This window comes from Dendrobates tinctorius, unplaced genomic scaffold (genome assembly GCF_039654945.1).
Source record: "Dendrobates tinctorius isolate UK_male_01 unplaced genomic scaffold, ASM3965494v1 ptg000070l, whole genome shotgun sequence".
Lineage (NCBI taxonomy): Eukaryota > Metazoa > Chordata > Amphibia > Anura > Dendrobatidae > Dendrobates > Dendrobates tinctorius.
Genome location: NW_027361738.1, coordinates 75,112,899 through 75,136,544, shown reverse-complemented (window position 1 = coordinate 75,136,544; position 23,646 = coordinate 75,112,899). Strand labels below are relative to the sequence as shown.

The 23,646-nt window shown below is 42.1% G+C and overlaps 1 protein-coding gene across 1 annotated transcript in view; it reads left to right on the top strand.

Annotated features, from left to right (window-relative positions):
- The window catches only part of ITGA8 (integrin subunit alpha 8), a 213,250-nt gene that overhangs the window by 80,834 nt on the left and 108,770 nt on the right, over positions 1 to 23,646 (top strand). The window contains exons 8-13 of the mRNA XM_073581939.1: positions 2,972 to 3,016; positions 9,611 to 9,654; positions 12,280 to 12,336; positions 14,019 to 14,071; positions 17,417 to 17,622; positions 21,584 to 21,775. Of these exons, the coding sequence (XP_073438040.1) occupies positions 2,972 to 3,016; positions 9,611 to 9,654; positions 12,280 to 12,336; positions 14,019 to 14,071; positions 17,417 to 17,622; positions 21,584 to 21,775 (597 nt within the window). The remainder of the gene's footprint in view (positions 1 to 2,971; positions 3,017 to 9,610; positions 9,655 to 12,279; positions 12,337 to 14,018; positions 14,072 to 17,416; positions 17,623 to 21,583; positions 21,776 to 23,646) is intronic.

Genomic DNA, 23,646 nt, shown 5'->3' with positions numbered 1-23,646 from the left:
GCCAGGAACCATAGAGAAAAAAACAGTATGATTAGAAAAAATGGTTAAAGTGCAAATAAGGTAAAGTGCAAGTGCAACCAGGTAAAATCCAAAGTGATTAGGAGAACACCATGAAGCATACTTCAAGGTGTAAGGGTGTATTCAGTATAGCGGAATTCCAGCCATGATAAATGCACAATGATAAACCACATTAATGTCCGACGCGCGTTTTGCTTGAAGGGCTTCGTCCACCTTTTCTGTTCTAGTTCTTGTGTATCCCCCTTGTTTTAATTGCATTTAACAATTTACATATGGTTTAACATGTTCTTTTAATTTTGTCCCCCATCCTGGGCCCCTTTCTGTAATAAGGTCCCCCATCCTCTCCTCTTCCTGTACTAGGCCCCTTCCTATAATAATGTCCCTTACTGAATTAATGTCCCCATCCCAGACCCCTTTTTGTAATAATGTCCCCCGTTGTTGGGCCCCTTTCTGTGATAATGCTGCCCCAATCCTATAACAACGTCCCCCATACTGAACCCCTTCTTGGTAATGTTCCCCATCCTGGGCCACTTCCTGGTATAAAGTTCTACATCCTGAGCCCCTTCCTCATTTAATTTCCCCCATCCTGGGCCCCTCCCAGTAATAATATCCATCTCCTGGCCCCTTCCTATAATAATGCACTCCTCTATCCTGGGCCCCATCTTATAAGCCCATTGTTGGACTAATATTTATTATTGTATATATTTCATCATCTACTATTTAGTACTATTTAATAGTGCATGAGTTTCCGTCTCCAGCAATAGCATTATATTGCCAGTAAAGCACTGTTAAAAAACCCCAGGAAGTTTCTGTTCACTCACTGTGTGTGTAGCTGGAGCATAGTTTTACTTTCTCTTTCCAAGATGACAGAAAAGATGCTAAGATCTTAAGCTAAAAGAAATACCAGTTTTAAGCTGTGTTATCTTTGTTCCTTAATAAATATATATTCACTGTTAAAGGCTGGACAGTACAGAGATTAATCTGCCGCCAACACCCATACTGAGCCTCTTCCTAACATAAGGTCCCCTATCATGAGCCCCTTCCAGCAATAATGTCTTTTGTTCTTCACCTACACATTTTAAAAATATTCTTCTTAGCTTCTCCTCTCCCACAACACGTGACGTCCTCTTCTATAGCCGGCACAGAAGCCAGAAGCTGACTTCAGCATACTAGCACAGGTGTAACGCCAATGTCGGCGTCCCTGCATGGCCCTTTTCCCTCTTCCCAGCAGGGATTCCGATATACTCACCATCCCGGCTGCTCGGCGGTGTCTCTGTCCTCTCCTGCAGTATTCTGTTGTTCTGGGCCTGCATACGAAGCGCAGGTCTCCCAGTAGCACGCCTAGTGCAGGTGTGCGTTCCACAATTCTTAAAGGGGCAGTGCGAGCACTTTGGAAATGCCCCCAGGCACTAACTGGGAGGAATTTGGCTAATAAGGACCGTCCCTAGTTGGGAGGTGCCTGAGCAACCCCTGTAGTTCTCTACTTGTGTTTGTGCACCTGTATGTTGTCAGTTCCCTGTGGATGAATCCTATATTACCAGTACTTGTCCCATTAGAACCTGAATCAATTGTCGAAACCGCTCCGGAGGTACCTGAACCTAAAGCCGCTCTGGTGGTACCTGAATCTGAATCGGCTCTGGCGGTGCCTGAATCTGAATCCGCTCTGGCGGTACCTGAATCTGTTTTGTCGCAATATGTCACGAAGCCTGTCCTGCCAGTGACTTCAAGTCCATGTCTGCAATGGTTATCCTGACCCTTGGGGATCAGCTGCTTCAGTCCCGGGAACTGCCTAGGAGTGGTTATACTATCTGCAGTACAAGCCTAATGCCACCATCAGAATCTCCAGCGAAAACAAGGAAGCTGCCTAGCTACGCCCCTCCTGGGTAAGCCCAGCCGTGACACAGTGGGTCCACAATCCACGTGTGTGACAACAGACAATGTATGACATCACTGTCATGCACCACCTGTGACTTGCAAGCCAACGTCTGCTGCTGGTCTCTGTATTGTGGTGCAGGGAACTGTTGGGTCTCTGTGCCACACAACACTTCAGTTGAATGTGCGTCCAAGGAAGCACATCCAGGTGGAATAGGCGCTGGTGTTGTTCGGTCCCCCTCCAACATGCACCCCCTGTGAGTGCGATTGTTGCGTCCCTGTTCTTACCTCTTGTAGTTAGGCATCCATTTTTAGCATCCATTAAGTTATCTTTTAGTCCCAGAGTCTCCTGTTCAGTGGCCATAGATTACCTATGTGGCCGATGGAACGAGTTTTGCAATTCAGTTTGCGCCATCTCTAATATAAGGGCATTGAAAAGTGAAGTGATCGATACAGAACAGGAAGTGTTGGCCTATTTTGAGGTTTGTCCAGAGAGAAAACTGCAAGATTTCAGTAATTGTTTTTTTTCAATATAGACTGAAATATATAAAATGTAAAAAAAAAAAAAAAAACAAATCTCCAAAGTTCTTAAAAAGAAGTTTGACTTTAATTCCCACCAACTCTACTATGTATAGATAAAACTAGACCCCTCACTCATTATAGGTGATGTCGCAGCTCACCTCCTCCCCCCTCTCCGTGCACAGATGACAGAACATGCCCACAAAACGCTCCCAAGTCGATGCGTCATATCTAAGCTATGATTCATGCTGCTGTAAAGAAAATATCTAAATGCTGGTAATCCCATCCCAAGCAGGACGGCTACCCCCTTAAAAAAAATAATAAAACAAAAATCCACAATCATAATAATATATGTAATCTAAAAATTAGTAAAAAATGTATAGATAGTGTGATCAATTACGAGACATTGGATGGCGAGGCGTCAGTGTCCGTATACCCGATGCCCTCTATGTTTTATGTACCGTTTTATAATGGACGGGTCGTGAATCCCGACTTCTGCTGTGACAAGTGCCTGGATACAGAATTGATTGCACATTATATCTCTTTATTTCTTTCTTAACAGGTTACTCAGTGGCTGTAGGAGAATTTACAGGCGATTCTGAGCAAGGTAATGGACTAACCTCAGACCGCAGACCTGGGTGCATTAGGGTTCTCGTAAGAGGAGGCAGCTCTTTATCAAGCGTTCATCATTGTCAGTAATGTGCCTCTGGTTAACTGCGAGACTATTAAATATTAAAGGATGGGTGCCATTACTGGTGGAAGCAGAGCGTAGATTGCAGCGTGTGTCTTCCCGATCCGATGATGACTCTGGGAACTTGGGTCTCAGTAGTATAGAAGTCTGCAAACTAATGGCTGCAAATGAAAAAACACAGCCTGGACCTTTAAAACGTTAAAAATGCATATCATAAGTGATACATTATCCATGATATCCTCGCGTGCCAGGTTGACTCCTGAAATTTGTCGCTCTGGGATGTTTTACATTATTTGGAATAAATAATGTTTACGGGGAGCCTATTTTTTTTTTTTTTTTAAACAAACTACTGTGTTTCCCCAAAAATAAGACCTACCTAGAAAAAGAAGCCCCAGCATGATTTTACAGGATTTTTGAAATATAAGCCCTAATCCAAAAATAAGCCCTAGTTACTAAAGTCAAGTGTTGGGGCGACCAATCTGGGCAATTGTCCAGGCTCCCCACTCTGTCAGGGTTTCTATTGCGAGGTTAGGACCTTTGGTGACATCACACTATTAGGAAATCTTACATTATCACCGCGGTGGTCCAATTTGTAGAGCATGGCTGCCTTTTTTTTTATATATATATTTTTTAATTAAATACATTAATCATTATTGCAGTTGGGTTTTATTGAGAATTTGACACTGTTTGCCTTCTACTGCCTCTGTGTTGCACTGTCTTGCTGGTTGCAGAATGAGTTTTCTGAGAAACCTTTCTGTCTGGAAAGTTTAGAACTCTTGTATGTCTTTTTTTTCCTGAGCTTCTCTCTGCTGGATTATGACCACAGACCACATCAAAGTGAGCTGGGAGGAGCTCAGAAAAAAAGATTAAAGTTAAAAGAATTACAAACTCCCCAGAATAAGTTCACTGATGGATTCTCACTTAACTCATTCTACAGCCTGTAAAACCAAATAGTGCAGCAATCACTACAGTTTGTCTGTAGGGGCATTTTTAGGGGTTGTAGCATTTTTTTAATGCATTTTATTCTACGCAGTTTTGGACAGAAAACTTTGTTTGTTTACCTTTTTAAACAATCGCATCAGATCAATTCTTGCAGCTTTTTTTTCTACAGTTTTTCTCCCTTGAGAGCAAAATGTTTAGCACTTAAAAAATGTACAAAAAAAATCATAAAAGGCAATAAAAACTTTCATACATACTCAGGTTCGGTGGGGGGTTCCCTTCCGATCCTAAAGTGATGGCATAATCTTGAGATGTGCCATCAGTTTATAATTTTTGCATTCCTATTTTGGGACAATATTTTACCAAAATTTTAGGACTACTAAAAAAAAAAAAAAAATTTTTAAACGGGTATTTTTAGGGCATCATAAGGGTATGTGCACATGTTGTGGATTCTTCTGTGGATCCACAGCGGATTTGGCCCTGCTGATCCGCAGCAGTTTCCCATGCGGTGTACAGTACCACGTTATCCTATGGAAAACAAAAACCGCTGTGCACATGCTGCGGAAAATTCTGCGCAGAAACGTTTTTTTTTCTGCAGCATGTCAATTCTTTGTGCGGATTCTGCAGTGTTTTTACACCTATTCCATTATGGGAATCGGCAGGTGTAAAAACGCAGGTGGAATCCGCACTAAATCTGCAGGTAAAACGCAGGCATTTTGAACTGCGGATTCTGCAGATTCTGCGCAGAAAAATCTGCACACGAATCCGCAATGTGTGCACATACCCTAAGGCTATGTTGCGTTTTTTGCTCTTTTTCATTGTTTTTTTTAATAAGTATAAAAATGCTGCAAAAACACTGAAAAGAATTGACACGCTCCAGTTTTCAAAAACGCAGCATTTATACAATTCAGTCAGCAGGAGATTTCTGAAATCTCATGGCTTTTGCTGGTACTGTAAGGCTGCGTTCCCATGTTGAGTTTTTGGTGATTTTTTTGATGATTCAGATTTTCTGCACCCAATAAGTAAAATAAATTAAGTACACAGAGTCAAAAACTCATCCAAAATCTCATCACATGGGCATGTAGCCTAAAAAGCAGCTTTTAGTTTGCATTAAAAAAAAAAATGCAACGTGTGAACATAGCCTAACACTATAGGGTCAGGTCAAATCTTCTTGGGGGCAATAAGCCACGTCATACTGTTTAGTAGAAGAATAAAAGTTTCTAAACTCTTACATTACCACCGATGGACATATTCCTCAGCGGATTTCATCTATAGGGTGAATGAAGGTCTCCACCTTCCGATATATCGGTTTAAAAAATTGAAGTTAGGGGTAAGTGAGATGTTACGTTTTTTCGGTTGTAGGGTCTCTGGGTGCAGGCTTTGGGGTTTTGAGTCAGAACATGTAGACAGAGAGGCAGGAACGACTATAACAGGAACCAGCTGTAGAAGAACCTGCCTGTACTCGAAGTCTTACTCAGTAGATGAAAGGCTCCACTCCTGCCACTTCCACCCTGTAACAAGCTGTTTCTGATGGGAGATCACATTGATTGAGTGTGTTTTGGAAATAGACTTCCTTTAGACCAGCCGTCCTCAGGAGCGCTTTGCTTTCGGCTCGTCAGATGACAAAGTTATTCTGAACTGCATCATAAGGGCAGTGCCGTAAGGAAACCAGTAGGATGTATATCAAAACAGTAGTTCTATCAGCGCATTGTCAAGACATGTGATATTCTTCTATGTCTTACAGTTTTTTTATGATACCCATACGCTTTTCCATTTTTCTCCCCCCCCCCCCGAAAAGTCCACAATCATCCAATTATCAGGAAAAAAAAAAGATTATTTATAGAGGTGAGTCCTAGTAACTGCAAAATTAATTTTCGACTTGGAGGACCTTTGCTCGACTTCTCCTGTGGGGGCGCTGCAGGAAAAATGAATTAGAGCTCATCCTAACAGTCAAGAACCCGGTGATCAACAAAAAAAGGAATAATTCAAAATGTCAGATTGATCTAGTTATTGCCATGATATTTTAGACCAATGGTATTATTAAAAGTCAGAGATTATCCAAGTATGTGTTAGATGCTTAAAGTGGTTGGCCTTGTTTCAAAGACACTTTTAAAAAAAAAAGTACTGTAATAAAGAATAATGGGTTAATAGACGTGATCTCCTCATCTGCATCCTAGTAGTCAAAATGGATAACTGGTGCAAAAAGTATCTCTGGTTTGGAGGACTCAAGGTAGATGCTCCCTTTCACCTGGGGTGGCACTGTAGGAGAATTGAATGAGTGCTGTCTGGGCCTCCCACAGATTATAGCTGATTCTTAGAGGTCCTAACAGCCAGGGACCAAGTGATTAGCCTACAGCTGGATGAGCCATTTAACCGAAAGAGGACAGGTGTTTTTTCTTACCTTTCTTCTTCAGTCAGTGTATCCTGAGATGAGTGATGTGAGACGGCCATCTTTGGAAAAAAAAAAAATTGTGATACTCTGTTGGGAGATGTTTTTGCTGTATGTGTCTGTATAGGGAAACCTAGTGGTTGTGTTGTGTATTACAACCAGGTTTTGCTAGCGAGTCTGAGCAAGTTCGTCAGATTGGTCAGTCACTGGATCCCAGCAGAACGTGACCGCACGCCGTGATTATAACGCAGCACTATTCCCAGTTAGTGCTGTAATGCATATTGGTCATTAGAATCACAGATGCTACTGTGCGGTATCCCATATAAAGAGTCTCATACAGAACGTAATAAAATCAATGTTATTGTGCATTTCCAGGTCCAGATAGAAATCCAGATCTTTGCTTGAAATATTGAGTCCTATAATACTGTAAATTATACTAATTTTTTTATGCAATTTTTAAAGAAAATATCTGTTTTTTTATTATAAATATAGTTGTTTTTTTTACTTTTTTGTGTTTTTTTCATATGAATGAACATATACTTTTAAACATTAGGACATAAATAATAAAGTTCTGACATCCTGCTCTTCATTCACCTGTCTGCTGAGTCCTGTGATAGGCTGAAGTACTCAGTTGACTGCAACAAGATGTCATCCGATGCGTGTCCGACTGCAGCCTTTTAAAGACAAGCAACCATTAGAACACTGGCCACTAGAAGATCCACAATAAGCTGGCATTTCCTAATTTCTGAAGCTCACTTGGCTTTAGTGAATAGATTGAGGCTATATCAGCAGAGTCATCTCGTAATCATCAAAGGATAATGTATTAAGATCAGATAACTGCTCTATGGTACTGCAGTAACCAGAAAGCAGAGTAAATCTCTCTATGCTCCTCTCATGTCGCTCTATTTCTCCTGGAGAAGAGCTGTATTCCATATCCTCCCACTTAGCACATCTTACAACACATACAATAAGCTGACATTTCCAAATTTTTTATGAACCTCACTTGTTGACCTTACTGTGTAGATTGAGACAATATCAGAAAAGTCATCTCTTTATTATCAGAGGGAAATGTATTAATATCCGATAACTGGTCGACACTATAACTGATTTTAAAAAAGGGCTAAACGATTTCCTTGCTACACATAGCATTGCGGGTTATAGCTAAACTAGAGGTGTGCCCGATGTGTGTGTACATGTGTGCGCGTGTGTGTGTGTATGTGAGTACGTGTGTGTGTGAGTACGTGTCTGTGTACATGTGTGTGAGTACGTGTGTGTGTGTCCCGCAGCTGCCTGCCCACCCACCTCCGTGCAGTCACAGCCGGCATGAAAGACGGTGGTTTGCGGCCTGTGCTGGAGATGGGATGCGGCGGGTGTCCTGTGGCGGGGGTCCCGGCGGCGGGTGTCCTGCAGCGCGGGTTGGTCAGCGGGGGTTCGGCGGCGGGTGTCCAGTGGTGGGGGTACCGCTGGTGGTACTGCGCAAGGGCCTGGTACCACCAGCGGGTGCCATATTGGAATACCCATCACTTGGGTGTTCGAATATGGCAGTCGGCATACTTCCAGTGCGGCGCAATGGATTGTGGGATTCGAGGACATCCAGACGGAAGTGGATGACTGACAATTTAAGGCAATTATATATATAGATATTTGATATCTATTTATCTTTATGGACCACACCCTGAGGTGGAGATATGGCGAGCAGCCATCCCACCCATCTCTTTAGCTGTTCACAAAAGACCCAGCCCTGTTAAGGTTAATTTAAGTCTCTCAGCACCTGTGACACTGGAGCATTAAATCTGGGTTTATATTGCTAAGTTTTACAAACTGGATGACACATACATCCCCAGTGATCACCTTACAATATGAAATATTTATGCACAGAGTGTATTATTTTAGGTCCAGTGGTCCAGCGACACGCGGTAATGTGTATGTTTTAGGGCCAGTGACAGGCTGTAACGTGCAACCGATTCAGAGTCCTTTTTTATGTACACCAATGCAGAGTCTGCTGGCAGGCGCGTTACAGCAATGACAGATGGATAAGTGGAATGCACGCTCCAAAGATCCCAGGACCCAACTGGATCAGCGACTCACAGAAAACATGAAGAATGAGCAGCATCCATTCCAGGTGAAGAAAAATCTTTAGCTTTATTCTGCCATCAATAAATACAACGTTTCGACCATACTTGATAAAGACCATGTCATGGTCGAAACGTTGTAGAATAAAGCTAAAGATTTTTCTTCACCTGGAAAGGATGCTGCTCCTTCTTCATGTTTTCTGCAGTTCACAAATAAACAGAGCAACTGAGTTCAAGCATGCGCAGTGGCCGGGATCGCAGCGGCCGGGATCGCGGCGGCGGCTGGAATCTGAACGGCAGCCGGGATCCGAGCGTCGGCTGGGATCCAAGCAGCGGCCGGGATTCAAGCGGTGGTCGGGATCGCAGCGGCGGTCAGGATCGCAGCGGTGGCCTGGATCGCAGCGGTGGCCTGGATCCGAGCAGCATCACTTGGGTATTCCAATATGACGGTTGGCGTACTTCCCGTCCGGCACGGTGGATTGTGGGATTCAGGGCCATCCAGACGGAAGTGGATGACGGACAATTTAAGGCAATTAAATATATAGATTGGTGACAGTTGTAGCTCTGTAGCTGCTCTATGGTACTGCCGTAATCAAAAAACAAGATAAGCCTCTCTATGCATCTCTCATGCCGTTCTGTGTTTCCAGGAGACGACCTGTATTCCGTATCCTACGACTTAGAGCACACATTATAGCACATTTAATAAGCCGACATTTCCTGATTTCTGCACATCAATTATTGACTTTACTGTACAGACTGTGACAGAATTCCCGCAAGTATTTTATTATCAGATGACAGTTCCATAGTACTGTAGATACCAGAAAACACAAAGAGCGAGGCTACATATTTTCCTGTAATAGTCTATGAACACTTTCTTGTCCATTAACTCCTGATCCCTGTAGCTGCCTACCTAAAGTTATGAATCTGTACCGCATGCTACGTATTATGTTTTTTTGATTTCACTAAAATGTTTTGGTCTCTTTGCTTGTAAAGAATAAAGTCTGGTGTATAACCAGCTAAATATGAAGTCCGGCCACTACCTGCAGATGTCCATTCCTTAGTTAAGCTTTCACTTCTTTATCTGCTGTTTTCATTTTATTCTGTCTACAGAGTTGGTGGCTGGAATCCCAAGAGGCGAGCAGAACTATGGATATGTATGTCTAATTGGTTCTTCATGTAAACAACATTATGGTTTTTTTTACTTGTTACCATTATTATCAATTATTGAAGCAAATTACTTTTTTTTGTTTTATTATTAAAATAGTTTATTATTAATTGTAGAGTAATCAGTTCTAAAACTTTGTAGTATATTTGTGTTTTAACTCCTTACGGTTATCAATATCTCTTCTTTTTGCGTTCAGAGAGCAGCATTATATAACGCCAGAGACCCTGATTCTAATGATGTATCTTTTACTGGACTGCTTGGTGGAGTTTTGATAGAATCCCCATTTTCTGTGCTGCAGATGCAGCAGTACTCAAAATGCTGAGCTGTGTATAACCCCGCCCATATCACTGATTGGTCTACATTATGCATTGTTAGCAAGCTTCCAATCAGTGGTGGAGGCGGGGTTACACAGATTAACCTGGCTGGCCTGCATGTGAGACCTAGTCCTGCAGTGATAATTTGTTGCTGATAAAACACTGTATTGAAACTTCAACACACAGCCTGATAAGTGACACATCGCTGGAATCAGAGTCTAGTGCTCTATATTATGCTGCTCTCAGAATAAATAGCAAAAACCTGCTGACACATTTCCTTTAAAGGGGTTGGATATAAACCTCTCATTTGTAACAAACAGTTCAGCTGTGTACAGTGGCATGTAAAACTTTGGGCACCCCTGGTCAAAATTACTGTTATTGCGAACAGTTAAGCAAGTTGAAGATGAAATGATTTATTAAAGGGCTAACCTTAAACATGATTTAAAGATTTCCTTTGTATTTTAGGGGAAAAAATATATATTTTGTCATTTTTTTACATTTTAAAAACTACAAAAAGGAAAATGGGCCGATGCACAAGTTTGGGCACCCTTGGAGATTTCTATGCTCAGATAACTTTGACCAAGGTTTCAGACCTTAATTAGCCTGTCAGGGTTATGGCTTGTTCACCAACATCATTAAGAAAGGCCAGGTGATGCAAATTTCCCAGCTTTATAAAAACTCAGACTCCTCTAGCTTTGTGCCCAAAAACATCAGCCATGGGTTCTTCTAAGCAGCTGCCTAACACTTTGAAACTGAAAATGGTGGAGGGCCACAAAGTAGGAGAAGGCTATAAGAAGATAGCAAAATGTTTTCAAATTGCCCTTTCCTCCGTTCGAAATGTAATGAAGAAATGGCAGTTATCCATAACAGTGGCGGTCAAGATAAGGTCTGGAGGACCAAGCAAAATTTCAGTGAGAGCTGTTCATAGGATTGCTAGAGAGGCAAATCAGAACCCCCGCTTGACTGCAAAAGACCTTCAGAAATATTTAGCAGACTCTGAAGTTGTGGTACATTGCTCTACTGTTCAGAGTTACCTGCACAAATATGGCTTTCATGGAAGAGTCATCAGAAGAAAACCTCTTTTGCGTCCTCACCATAAAATTCCGCTTTAGAAGTATGCAAAAGAACATCTAAGCAATCATGATGCATTTTGGAAACACGTCCTGAGGACCAATGAGCTTAAAATAAAATTATTTGGCCACATTGACCAATGACATGTGGAGAAAAATGGGCACAGAATTTCAGGAAAAGAACATCTCACCAACCATTAAGCATGGGGGTGGATCAATCATGCTTTGGGGTTGTGTTGTAGAAAATGGCACGGGGAACATTTCACAGGTAGAGGGAAAAATAAATTCAATGAAATTTCAACAAATTTGTGATGCAAACATAACACCATCTGTAAAACAGTTGAAGTTGAAAAGAGGAAGAGAATGGCTTCTACAAATGGATAATGATCCTAAGCGTAAGTCACAATCCACAATGGACGACCTCAAATGGCGCAAGCTGAAGGTTTTACAATGGCCCTCAGAGTCCCCTGATCTGAACATCATTGAAAATCTGTGGCCAGACCTCAAAATAACAGAAGATGGAAGGCGACCAAGGAATCACACAGACCTGGAAGAATTCTCCAAGGAAGAATGGATGAAAATCCTTCAAACAAGAATTGAAAGACTCCTGGCTGGCTACAAAAAGTGTTTACAAGCTGTGACACTTGCAAAAGGGGGTGCTACTAGTTACTAACCACACAAAAAAAACTAAATATATATATATATATTTTTTCTAAAATACAAAAGGAAATGAGTCATCTTTATCTTTAGGCCTGTTAAAGATCATTTCATCTTCAACTTGCTTAACTGTTCATAATACCAGTAATTTTGACCTGGGGTGCCAGAACTTTTACATGCTACTGTAAGCAGCAGATGATCAGGTCAAAATCTTGAAAATGGTGAGAAATTGATGTATGTTGGTCAGCACCAAATGTATTGAGAGATGTACTGATGAAACAGTTCTGTGCTAATTTGCAACACTTTTATGCCATAAATTATGATGGCTTTGCCAATGCTGCCTCCCCGTTCAGCTGCACCTTTTTTTTTTAAACATAGGCAGAACTTTCCAACATTGATGTAAGAATGACAGAAGTCATCTTTTTTTTTTACGCAACTATCTGTTGTGCAAAATTTTGAGATATTTCAATCAATTGTACACCAAAAAACTTGCTGTTAAACTTTGATAAATAAGCTCTCAAATTATACTGACCCCATATATCCAGACTGATCGACCACCATCTCTTTTTCCAGGTCACCATCATTGACTCTACTGAGATGACGTACATTCACAATTTCACAGGTGATCAGGTAATTTTACACATCGTGGGGTTATTGCTGAGCCTGTCGTACAGAGATAATTGGCTTTTATCCATTTTACACATAAAATCCTTGTTGATTAGTTTCATGATACTAGCATCAACGCTCCAGTTGCAAAATTTGAGGTGCAGAGCCTGCTCGAAATAAGGGAGCCGGGTGCAAAATTTTTTTTTTTTTACATTTTTTTATGGTTCTGTGTAGGAAAGCTACAAGTTTTAGCAGGACAAAAAATACCAATCTATCACAGCTTCTAGAGTCTTGAGTGACCCCTGGCAGAGTGAAACAAGAACTTTTTCTCTTTTTATCATCCCCTTACCAATCGGCGAAACTTGGGAGGATCAAATAAGAACTTTTCTTCTTGTTATCACCCCCTTACCAATCAGAGACCATATGTGCTCACAATTAGGGAGAAGGATTTTTTTGTACTGGAGGGCTAATATTTCATTTTAACATCCATTTACCATAGCAGCTCATGCTATGGATCTGTCCTACATGGATTCAATGCAAAGTACACTCCCCATAACCTCCTATGTTAAATAAATTTAAAAAGAAAATTCAAATGGAAAATGTTATAAAATAGCCTGGTAAGAAAAAAGGACCTTTCTCTGGATTTTTTGTTTTTATTTTTTTTTTATTTAAGCTCAGCACCTTCTCCAGTTCTTGCTGCTCCACTGATTTTGAAACAGTTTTTCTTTTTTATTCTGTGCTCCTCTGTTCCAAAGATATGCCCTCTGGGATTAAAAAGATGAAAAAGATGCAAAATGTCCCTTCTCGTGACTGGGCGTGTACCACAGAACTTCCCATGGGCATTTGATTTTTCTCCTGGCCAATCGAAATATGGCTGCGCCCACAGAAAGGTTTTGTGGTCTACGCCCAGTTGGCTGAAGGGAAATTTTGCATCTTTGTTTCCGGAGGGGATAACTTTGGAATGGAAATGCTCAGAAGAAAAAGAAAAACTGTTCCAGAATCAGAAGAGCTGCGGCAATTGGAGGAAGTACTCGGTTTAAATTAAAAAAAAAATCTAGTGCAAGGTCTTCTTTAAAAAATATAATGCTTTGACACTGTAAAAACAAGTGTTAATATTATTTTTCCTTCTCCTAATAAAGATGGGTAGTATAGACAACCCTCTATGCAATGCTGATTCCCATGTCACAGCAGACAAGCGCTTCCTTGGCTTCATTTGTTTGCATTGAAAAAAGGGGGGATGGGAGCAAAAATTACCTTAAGGAAAGTACACGGCTGCCTGCGGGGCGTGACATAATCCGTGCCTCCATAATCAACATCTTTAAGACACAAAAGCAAACAATGCACCCAGATAACCCAAATAAGTATAAAAAATAGACACGTATGTCCCTTTAAGGATTCCGATCTGAGTTCCAAAGAATGCATCGACCACATTAAATGTATCAGTGATTCCTTATGTCAGTATAGATGGAGGAACATCTGCCCATCCATCCTCCCATCTATGGGGTTAACCTGCCCTTGTTTAATGGAAGTCTCGGAAATTGGCCTTTCAGGGTTCAGGTTCAGCTCATTGTTTAAATCATTCGGTGAGATATTGAAGATTTGCAGATTCTTGTCCCATTAAGACATTGTTTGATGTCAGAACGCCAATACGTTCGCAGATATATACGAGGAGGGTCGTGCCATTGTTAAAACCTCTCTCTTTCCAGATGGCTTCATACTTCGGATATACAGTCGCCGTGTCAGATGTAAACAATGACGGGTATGTTAACGCTATCCTCCAATGTTTGGGCCACTCTTAATTACCACCATGAAGAACTGTGTTTTTACTCCATTTTGCCACTTCGCTGCATTTTCGTTTTTTTAAGACAACGCACGGGAGGGGGAGGAATCAATGTCTGACATGTATATGGGGATTATGTTAGATGTAAATACGCGGCTTAATGCTTATGGTTTCATGCTCTGCCCTGTATTCTGCTAAATGTCATACGCTCTTGTAGTAGAAGAGTCGTCAGTGGGAAACGCTGCAGAATGGAGTGGCAGGAGTATTTTTTTTTTAATTAAAAATATATATTTTTTTACAAAATCTAGTAGAAAACAGCGAGAATGGTAGAGATGCTGCTACATAGATATATATATATATACTATATGTATTATATATATATATATATATATATATATGTGTGTGTAGTGCAGGTAATGATATTAAAGAAGCCCTCCTCCTCCTTCCATCGAAATTTTTATCCTCTTAATATGTTGTGATCATCATATTATACAGCACTGTGTACTTACAATTGCTCATTTTGCCTTTCTACCCAGATAATTCTTCTCTTTTCCATTAGGTCTATGACATCAACAGACTAGCTGAATCCTAGTAGAAACAGGATGTCAATATTACCTGAATTAGTCATAAGTCACTGCAAAAGCCAATGGCAGAGGGGAGGAAGTAGCAGCTGGGTCAGGAGTTGAAGAGGGGACTGATTTATGCAGGGATAAGACTTCCTGTTTCTACATCGAGCAGAGAAAAGAGAACAATGAGCTGGGGGGGAAAGGCAAAATGAGCAATTGTAAGTACACAGTGCGGTATAATATGATGAGTGCAATATATTAAGAGGATAAAAACTTTGATGGGATGAGGAGGGCTCTTCTTTAAAAGGATATTAATTGTCCAGATAGTGCAGAAAGGTTAGAAATTGCTAAAATAGTTTGAAGTTGCACATTGAGCCACCAACTGCAGTGCCCTCTGTCAGTGCCATCCGCGGTGCCCTCTTACAGTTTCATCACAGTACTCACATTGATAAGGCCAACTACATTACCACCTTGCAGTGCCCTCCCTATAATACCAGTCATCCTTACAGTACCTGTATGTGCAATTCAGCCACACAGCCCATTTACAGAACTAGTAATACTGTCATCTATTATCACTCTGTGTGACTCCAGACTCATGAATTCCCTTACTGCTTGCACTGTGCTCTGTGGGGATTTGCTGGTTTCCGACCCGGGACCGGAGGGTATGTATAAGTTATACCTACTCCCGGCCAGTGGGGGCAGCCTCGCTCTCCATATCCTCTAGTTGGCCACACCTATCAGACGACGGCGACACTAGTCGGGTCGTGGCCTCGGCTCTATACATGTGTATGGAGCGAGGCCGCACCCATTGGCTGGGAGCATGTATAACTCATGCATACTTTCCAGTCCCGGGTCAGGAACCGGCGAATCTCCGTGGCGCACAGTGTGTGAGCTTGGCGGTGGGGGGGTTGTAAGTCTGCTGTCACACAGAGTGACTGCAGACTTATCGATCTGGACCGGACAACCCCTTTAAGTATGAAATTGAATAGCCATATGCAGTTTTTCTTTCCCATTTTGTATTCAGTATTCTCCTTTTCATCATGGAAACTTTTATTTTAAAAGCCCAAAAAAAGAGATAGTATTGAGTCCTGTGACGTTGCGTATAATGAATGACTGCCTGTGTGCGTGTATTTGCCTGTATACATGTGCAGGAGTTTATCATATTTTATTGCTGCATACAATGATCCATAATCAAGTCATCGATCATAATTATATACTGTCCCGCAGATTCTAAACATTTACGCAATGCATATGTTCGTGTCATATAATGTACACATCTGTGCTCATAAGTGATATTTTTAAGAGCCTCAGATTCCATGCATGTCATGGCGGAGTCGCGGAGGTTAATGTCCTGTATATTTACGTGCATTGCTTTCTATGCATCATTTCGATGGGAAAGTATGGTGTACAGTAAGATAATTGTGCTCGGATATGGCGAGAACGTCAGCCCTCACTAATGCACCTTGGGATCGATATGTATGAAGCGTAACTGATACTCATGAGACACTAATTTAGGTTTAGATGATAGTAGGACGTATGCACTATAGGGGCCAAAAGGGAGTGGGGCCCCTCTCCAGGTTGGCCTTGTCCCCAATTTAATGGGTGGGGAGAATCTGCAAAGGAAAGTGGTCTCCACCTGAGAGAACGTTAAAAATGGCAAAGGGCTGCAAGGACCATCTGTCCTTCCTCAGGTTTGTGTAAGTGTCAATTGGTACTTGAAAGGGGCTAACATTATAATTTACTTAGTTATCAGGCTCCATCCACTGTGTACACCACTATATTATGGAAATGCTTTATTTGATTTGCCTCACAGAGGTTGTCCAAAGATTGAAATAATGATGATTTTTTTTTCTTAGGATATGTTATCGAAGCCCAAACAATCACCTGTTCTCAGGTCTGGTGAACAGTTTGGAGAGCTGGAACAGCACAGCACTGCGCACTGTGTAGGGGCTGTTCCAGCACTTGGATAGCAGCTGTGGTGCAGCACCAAAGAATTATCACTATAGTGTACATGGGGCTGTGCTGTACTGGTTCTGTACAGTGTTTACATCTGGCCCTTCGTGGATCCTACAACAGCTGATTGCTTCTTGGTATCGGACCCCCCATGTATCTGATATTGATAATGTATCCTATGGGTACATCAAGATGTCTGTCCTGGACAACCCCTTTAATATGTTCCCATACTCCTCAAACTAAAGAAAAGGATAAATGGATTAATTAAATTATCTGCTCCATAGTCAATCTTGATTTAAAGGGGAACTCTCACCACTTTTACCAGTTGAGTCCTTACACTTACTAATACTGCCCCATCATTAATGATGATGAATGGTAGCAAGCAGTTGTCAGATTAATTATAAATTACAAGGAAGGAAAACAAAAGTTCAAAATTATTAAGAAGGATAACAGAGCGGAAAATTATATTAGGAAGGGAAAAATAAAGAAAAATTATTAGAGAGGATAACACAGTGCAAAATTATTAGGATGGATAACAAAGCGGAAAATTATTAGGAAGGGAAAAAGAGCAAAATTATTAGGAAAGGAAAAAGGCAGCATAATTATTAGAGAGGATAACAGAGTGCAAAATTAATAAGAATGATAACAGAGTGCAGAATAATTAGGACGGATAGCAGAGTGCAGAAGCATGATGTGCTCTTTAAGGAGCTATTCCGCTAGAGAAGGTACTTGACGAAATTGCTGATATGCATGCAGTATGCAGCTGACAAATATTTCTGAATGATTATATCCCTTCTTTGTGCAGTTTAGATGATGTCCTGGTGGGGGCGCCACTGTACATGGACCGTGAATTCGAGAGTAACCCAAAAGAAGTGGGCCACGTTTACCTCTACTTGCAGGAGAGTCCTCTTATGTTCAGAGACGCTCAGTTACTGAAGGGGGTCGCGGTGTTTGGCAGATTTGGCAGCTCTATCACAAATTTAGGCGATTTGAATCAAGATGGATACAACGGTAAGATTCATTTCTTCTACAGAGTGTAAAATGGATTATTTGTAACTCAGATAATAGTTGGAGTATCGCAGTACCATAAATGTGCGAGACTTGGAAGTTGCATGTTCATCAGAAATTATTTTTAAAATGGCTAAAGACTGGTCAAAAATAGATAAATAAAAGAAGCAATAGTGCCCTTCTCTGCCCCCCACATCTCCAGATCCCAAGCTAGTATCTATTTCCTGGTCTCATTTCCAATCACCAGAAATGTCAGGAAATGCCCTCTAAGCTGATCACTGATTGAGGCAGGTCACTTTTGTGGCCAGTGATTGGCCGCCTCAAATGACCTCAAGTTGGAACCAGTGAGCGTTCACTGTCGTCCTCAAGAGCCCTGGTGGGTATATGACTAAGCAAAGGATAGCTACTATCATCTATTACCTAAATAGGCCATAAAATGAAATAGAATGTGTCACCAGAAAATTACCTATTGGCTAAATCATTGTATGATGTTAAATGTGTCTTTAAAAAAAAAAAAAAAAAAAGTCAATATTTTTTGTTTTAATTGTTCATATTACTATCTATATAAAATAAAAAATCATGCAGTTTTCACACTGACCACTAATCGTTATCTTAGAGACCTTTTTCAAGTTAGCAGCATTAGAATGACTTACACCCAAGGTTTTGTTTAAAAGTGTTATCTGTGCATGCTCTAGTCTGGGCAAAGGTCTCTGTGAAGAGGATTGGAGGAGGTGAGCTGTGACATCACCTATTGTGAATGGTGGATTGTGTGTTATCTACTGTATATAGAGGTGTTATCACTCATTGTACAGGAGGAGTAGGAGGTGAGCTGTGACATCACCTTTTGTGAACTGTGTTTCCTGTGTTACAGTGGGGAAAAAAAGTACTTAGTCAGCCACCAATAGTGCAAGTTCTACCACTTAAAACTATGAGAGTCAAAATGAGAAAACAAATCCAGAAAATCACCTTGTCTGATTTGGCAAGATTTATTTAGCAAATTATGGTGGAAAATAAGTATTTGGTCACCTAAAAACATGCAAGATTTCTGGCTCTCACAGACCTGTAACTTCTTCTTTAAGAGGCTCCTCTGTCCTCCACTCATTACCTGTAGTAATGGCACCTGTTTGACCTTGTTATCAGTATAAAAGACACCTGTCCACAACCTTAAAGAGTCACACTCCAAACTCCACTATGGTGAAGACCAAAGAGCTGATGAGGGACACCAGAAACAAAATTGTAGCCCTGCACCAGGCTGGGAAGACTGAATCTGCAATAGGTAAGCAGCTTGGTGTGATGAAATCAACTGTGGGAGCAATAATAAGAAAATTAAGGCCATACAAGACCACTGATAATCTCCCTCGATCTGGGGCTCCATGCAAGATCTCACCTCGTGGGGTCAAAATGATCACAAGAATGGTGAGAATAATCCCAGAGCTACACGGAGGGGGACCTAGTGAATGACCTGTAAAGAGCTGGGACCACCGTAACAAAGGCTACCATCAGTAACACAGTATGCAGCCAGGGATTAGATCCTGCAGTGTCAGACGTGTCCCCCTGCTTTAGCCAGTACATGTCTGGGCCCATCTGAAGTTTGCAAGAGAGCATTTGGATTATCCATAAAAGTATTGGGAGAATGTGATTTGATCTGATGAAACCAAAGTAGAACTGTTTGGTAGAAACATAACTCGCTCTTTGGATGCAACTCAGCATTCTGTCTCTTCCAAACACACCATACCTACTGTGAAGCATGGAGGTGGCAACATCATGCTTTGGGGCTGTTTCTGTGCAAAGGGACCAGGACGACTGATCCGTGTACATGAAAGAATGAATGGGGACATGTATCATAAGATTTTGAGTGCAAACCTTCCATCAGCAAGGGCATTGAAGATGAAACATTTATGGGTCTTACAGCACGATAATGATCCCAAGCACACCGCCAGGGCAATGAAGGAGTAGCTTTGAAGAAGCATATGAAGGTCCTGGAGTGGCCTAGCCAGTCTCCAGATCTGAACCCTATAGAAAACCTTTGGAGGGATTTGAAAGTCCGTGTTGGCCAGTGACAGGCCCAAAACATCACTGCTCTAGAGGAGATCTGCATGGAGGAGTGGGCCAACGTACCACCAGCAGTGTGCGCCAACCTTGTGAAGGCTTACAGAAAACGTTTGACCTCTGTCATTGGCAACAAAGGATATATAACAAAATATTGAGATGAACTTTTGTTAATGACCAAATACTTATTTTCCACCATAATTTGCAAAATAAATCTTACCAAATCAGACAAGGAGATTTTCTGGATTTGTTTTCTCATTTTGACTCTCATAGTTGTGGTCCACCTATGATGTCACTTACAGGCCTCTCTCATCTTTTTAAGTGGGAGAACTTGCACAATTGGTGGCTGCCTAAATACTTTTTTTCCCCACTGTATATACTGTGTATAGAGGGGTTATCAGGCATTGTACAGGAGGAGGAGGAGGTGAGCTGTGACATCACCTATTGTGAATGGTGGATCCTGTGTTATCTACTGTATATGTGTTATCAGTCATTGTACAGGAGGAGGTGAGCTGTGACATCACCTATTGTGAAAGGTGGATCCTGTGTTATCTACTGTATATAGAGGTGTTATCAGTCATTGTACAGGAGGAGGTGAGCTGTGACATCACCTACAGTGGATGGTGGATCCTGTATTATCTACTGTTTTTAGAGGTGATATCTCTCATTGTGGTGGAGGAGGTGAGCTGTGACATCACCTATTGTGAATGGTGGATTCTGTGTTATCTATGATGTTCATAAAGGTGATATCAGTCATCGTACAGGAGGCGGAGGTGAGCTGTGAAATGAAATATAGTGAATGTTGGATTTAGTTATTTGATGTACAAAGAGGTGTTTGTTGCCTTGCATTGTCTGTGATGATAATAAGCTTGTTGAAAATTCTTCTGCACATAATAAGAAATATGAGAGTAGTTTTAGACCAGTGTGAAATCTGCATGATTTCTGATGGAAATTGAAAAAAAAAAACATTATCAACTTAAAAAAAGAGAATAAATTTAACATAAAAGCGTGATTTAAAGACTAGCTCATTATCTGTCCTCTGTCCTGTTGCTTTGTGCTCCATTCCATACAGTAGTGAATTCTATTTGTGTCCCGCCGCAGATGTCAGAATTAGCATTTTGCTAGAAGCGATCTTTGCTTTCTCCCGCTCGGCTGTGATCTGCGCCCACTCTCACTATGTGACCCTGCGCTCACTGGTGTCTGGGCTTCACAGCTTTCCACACTCCGGTCCATAGAGAGCCCCTTTTATGAGGATAACCTCCCAATTAACCTCCATTTCTCTTTTGAAACTCGTCTGCCAGCTCCCTAATACATTCCACATTTACTGCACAGCTCCTTTAATTAGTGTCCCGTGTTCGGGGCTGGATCTTTTTCTTCCAAAACGTAGGGATTTATTTTGAGGGTCCCAAGAGTGGAGGAATTTCTGCTCTCTCCAGCAATAATGTTGTTTTAGCAAAAAAGAAAAAAATAATCATGTATTACAGTTTTTTCCCAGTGCCTAGGGTTTCGGTAGGGGCTTAAAAATCAGGGGCACAAAAAAATGTGGTGGCACTCAGATTGCCCATCAGTAATCTGATTATCTAACCCTGACATTACATGGCAGGCTGCTGGCTATATCGCATTGCACCAGTCTGCACCAGAGACGACCCTTCATGATGTGCGTCTTGGTATTCTCAAGCATGATCTTTTCAATTGCGATATTGTACTATTCGTTACATTCGTATCTGTAATTTGTACACTATACATTCAAGAATGACAATTGATGATAAGAAAACTGGTAACATATGTTTTTTCCACCCCCAGGTACTTAGGGAATTTAGGGGACATTTTGCTCCGATTTTATTAATATAGAACAGTCTTCAAAATAAATGACGGATAGATTTCATCTCATTGTTGTGTTGCCTTCATTTTGCAGATGTTGCCATAGGATCGCCATTTGCAGGGGAAGACAGAAAGGGAAAAGTGTTTATTTATAATGGGAATAAAAACGGGTTAAATGGCAAACCATCTCAAGTCTTGGAAGGATCCTGGGCCTCAGCACTGCAGCCGGCAGGATTTGGCTTCACCCTGAGAGGGGATTCAGACATAGACAAAAATGATTATCCAGGTGTGTGCACATTTATTTTGTATGAATTCTGCTGGGGACGGTAAATCTATCCCTGCATTGTCTACAAAGATCATTTCCAGAATGAAGAGACTCATCGCGGTTTCTTATTCACAGACTCTGCTATTTCATTTCAGCCAAGATAAAGATAAATGAGGATGTTTTAGTACCAGACACTACAAAATGTATGGACCTGCGTCGCTCCTCCCAACTGCTGCTGAATACCTTGCTTGATTGACTGAATCTGTGCCCACCTAGCCTAATTGATAGCTCCTCATTGTCCCTCATCCCTGCTGCTAAATCTCTGCCCACCTAGCCTAACTGATAGCTCCTCAGTTTCCCTCCTCCCTGCTGCTGAATCTCTGCCCACCTAGCCTAATTGATAGCTCCTCATTGTCCCTCCTCCCTGCTGCTAAATCTCTGCCCACCTAGCCTAATTGATAGCTCCTCAGTGTCCCTCCTCCCTGCTGCTAAATGTCTGCCCACCTAGCCTAATTGATAGCTCCTCAGTGTCCCTCCTCCCTGCTGCTGAATCTCTGCCCACCTAGCCTAATTGATAGCTCCTCAGTGTCCCTCCTCCCTGCTGCTAAATGTCTGCCCACCTAGCCTAATTGATAGCTCATCAGTGTCCCTCCTCCCTGCTGCTGAATCTCTGCCCACGTAGCCTAATTGATAGCTCCTCAGTTTCCCTCCTCCCTGCTGCTGAATCTCTGCCCACCTAGCCTAATTGATAGCTCCCTAGTGTCCCTCCTCCCTGCTGCTGAATGTCTGCCCACCTAGCCTAATTGATAGCTCATCAGTGTCCCTCCTCCCTGCTGCTGAATCTCTGCCCACGTAGCCTAACTGATAGCTCCTCAGTTTCCCTCCTCCCTGCTGCTGAATCTCTGCCCACCTAGCCTAATTGATAGCTCCTCATTGTCCCTCCTCCCTGCTGCTAAATCTCTGCCCACCTAGCCTAATTGATAGCTCCTCAGTGTCCCTCCTCCCTGCTGCTAAATGTCTGCCCACCTAGCCTAATTGATAGCTCCTCAGTGTCCCTCCTCCCTGCTGCTGAATCTCTGCCCACCTAGCCTAATTGATAGCTCCTCAGTGTCCCTCCTCCCTGCTGCTAAATATCTGCCCACCTAGCCTAATTGATAGCTCATCAGTGTCCCTCCTCCCTGCTGCTGAATCTCTGCCCACGTAGCCTAATTGATAGCTCCTCAGTTTCCCTCCTCCCTGCTGCTGAATCTCTGCCCACCTAGCCTAATTGATAGCTCCTCAGTGTCCCTCCTCCCTGCTGCTAAATGTCTGCCCACCTAGCCTAATTGATAGCTCATCAGTGTCCCTCCTCCCTGCTGCTGAGTCTCTGCCCACGTAGCCTAACTGATAGCTCCTCAGTTTCCCTCCTCCCTGCTGCTGAATCTCAGCCCACCTAGCCTAATTGATAGCTCCTCATTGTCCCTCCTCCCTGCTGCTAAATCTCTGCCTACCTAGCCTAATTGATAGCTCCTCAGTTTCCCTCCTCCCTGCTGCTGAATCTCTGCCCACCTAGCCTAATTGATAGCTCCTCATTGTCCCTCCTCCCTGCTGCTAAATCTCTGTCCACCTAGCCTAATTGATAGCTCCTCAGTTTCCCTCCTCCCTGCTGCTGAATCTCTGCCCACCTAGCCTAATTGATAGCTCCTCAGTTTCCCTCCTCCCTGCTGCTGAATCTCTGCCCACCTAGCCTAATTGATAGCTCCTCAGTGTCCCTCCTCCCTGCTGCTAAATGTCTGCCCACCTAGCCTAATTGATAGCTCATCAGTGTCCCTCCTCCCTGCTGCTAAATGTCTTCCCACCTAGCCTAATTGATAGCTCATCAGTGTCCCTCCTCCCTGCTGCTGAATCTCTGC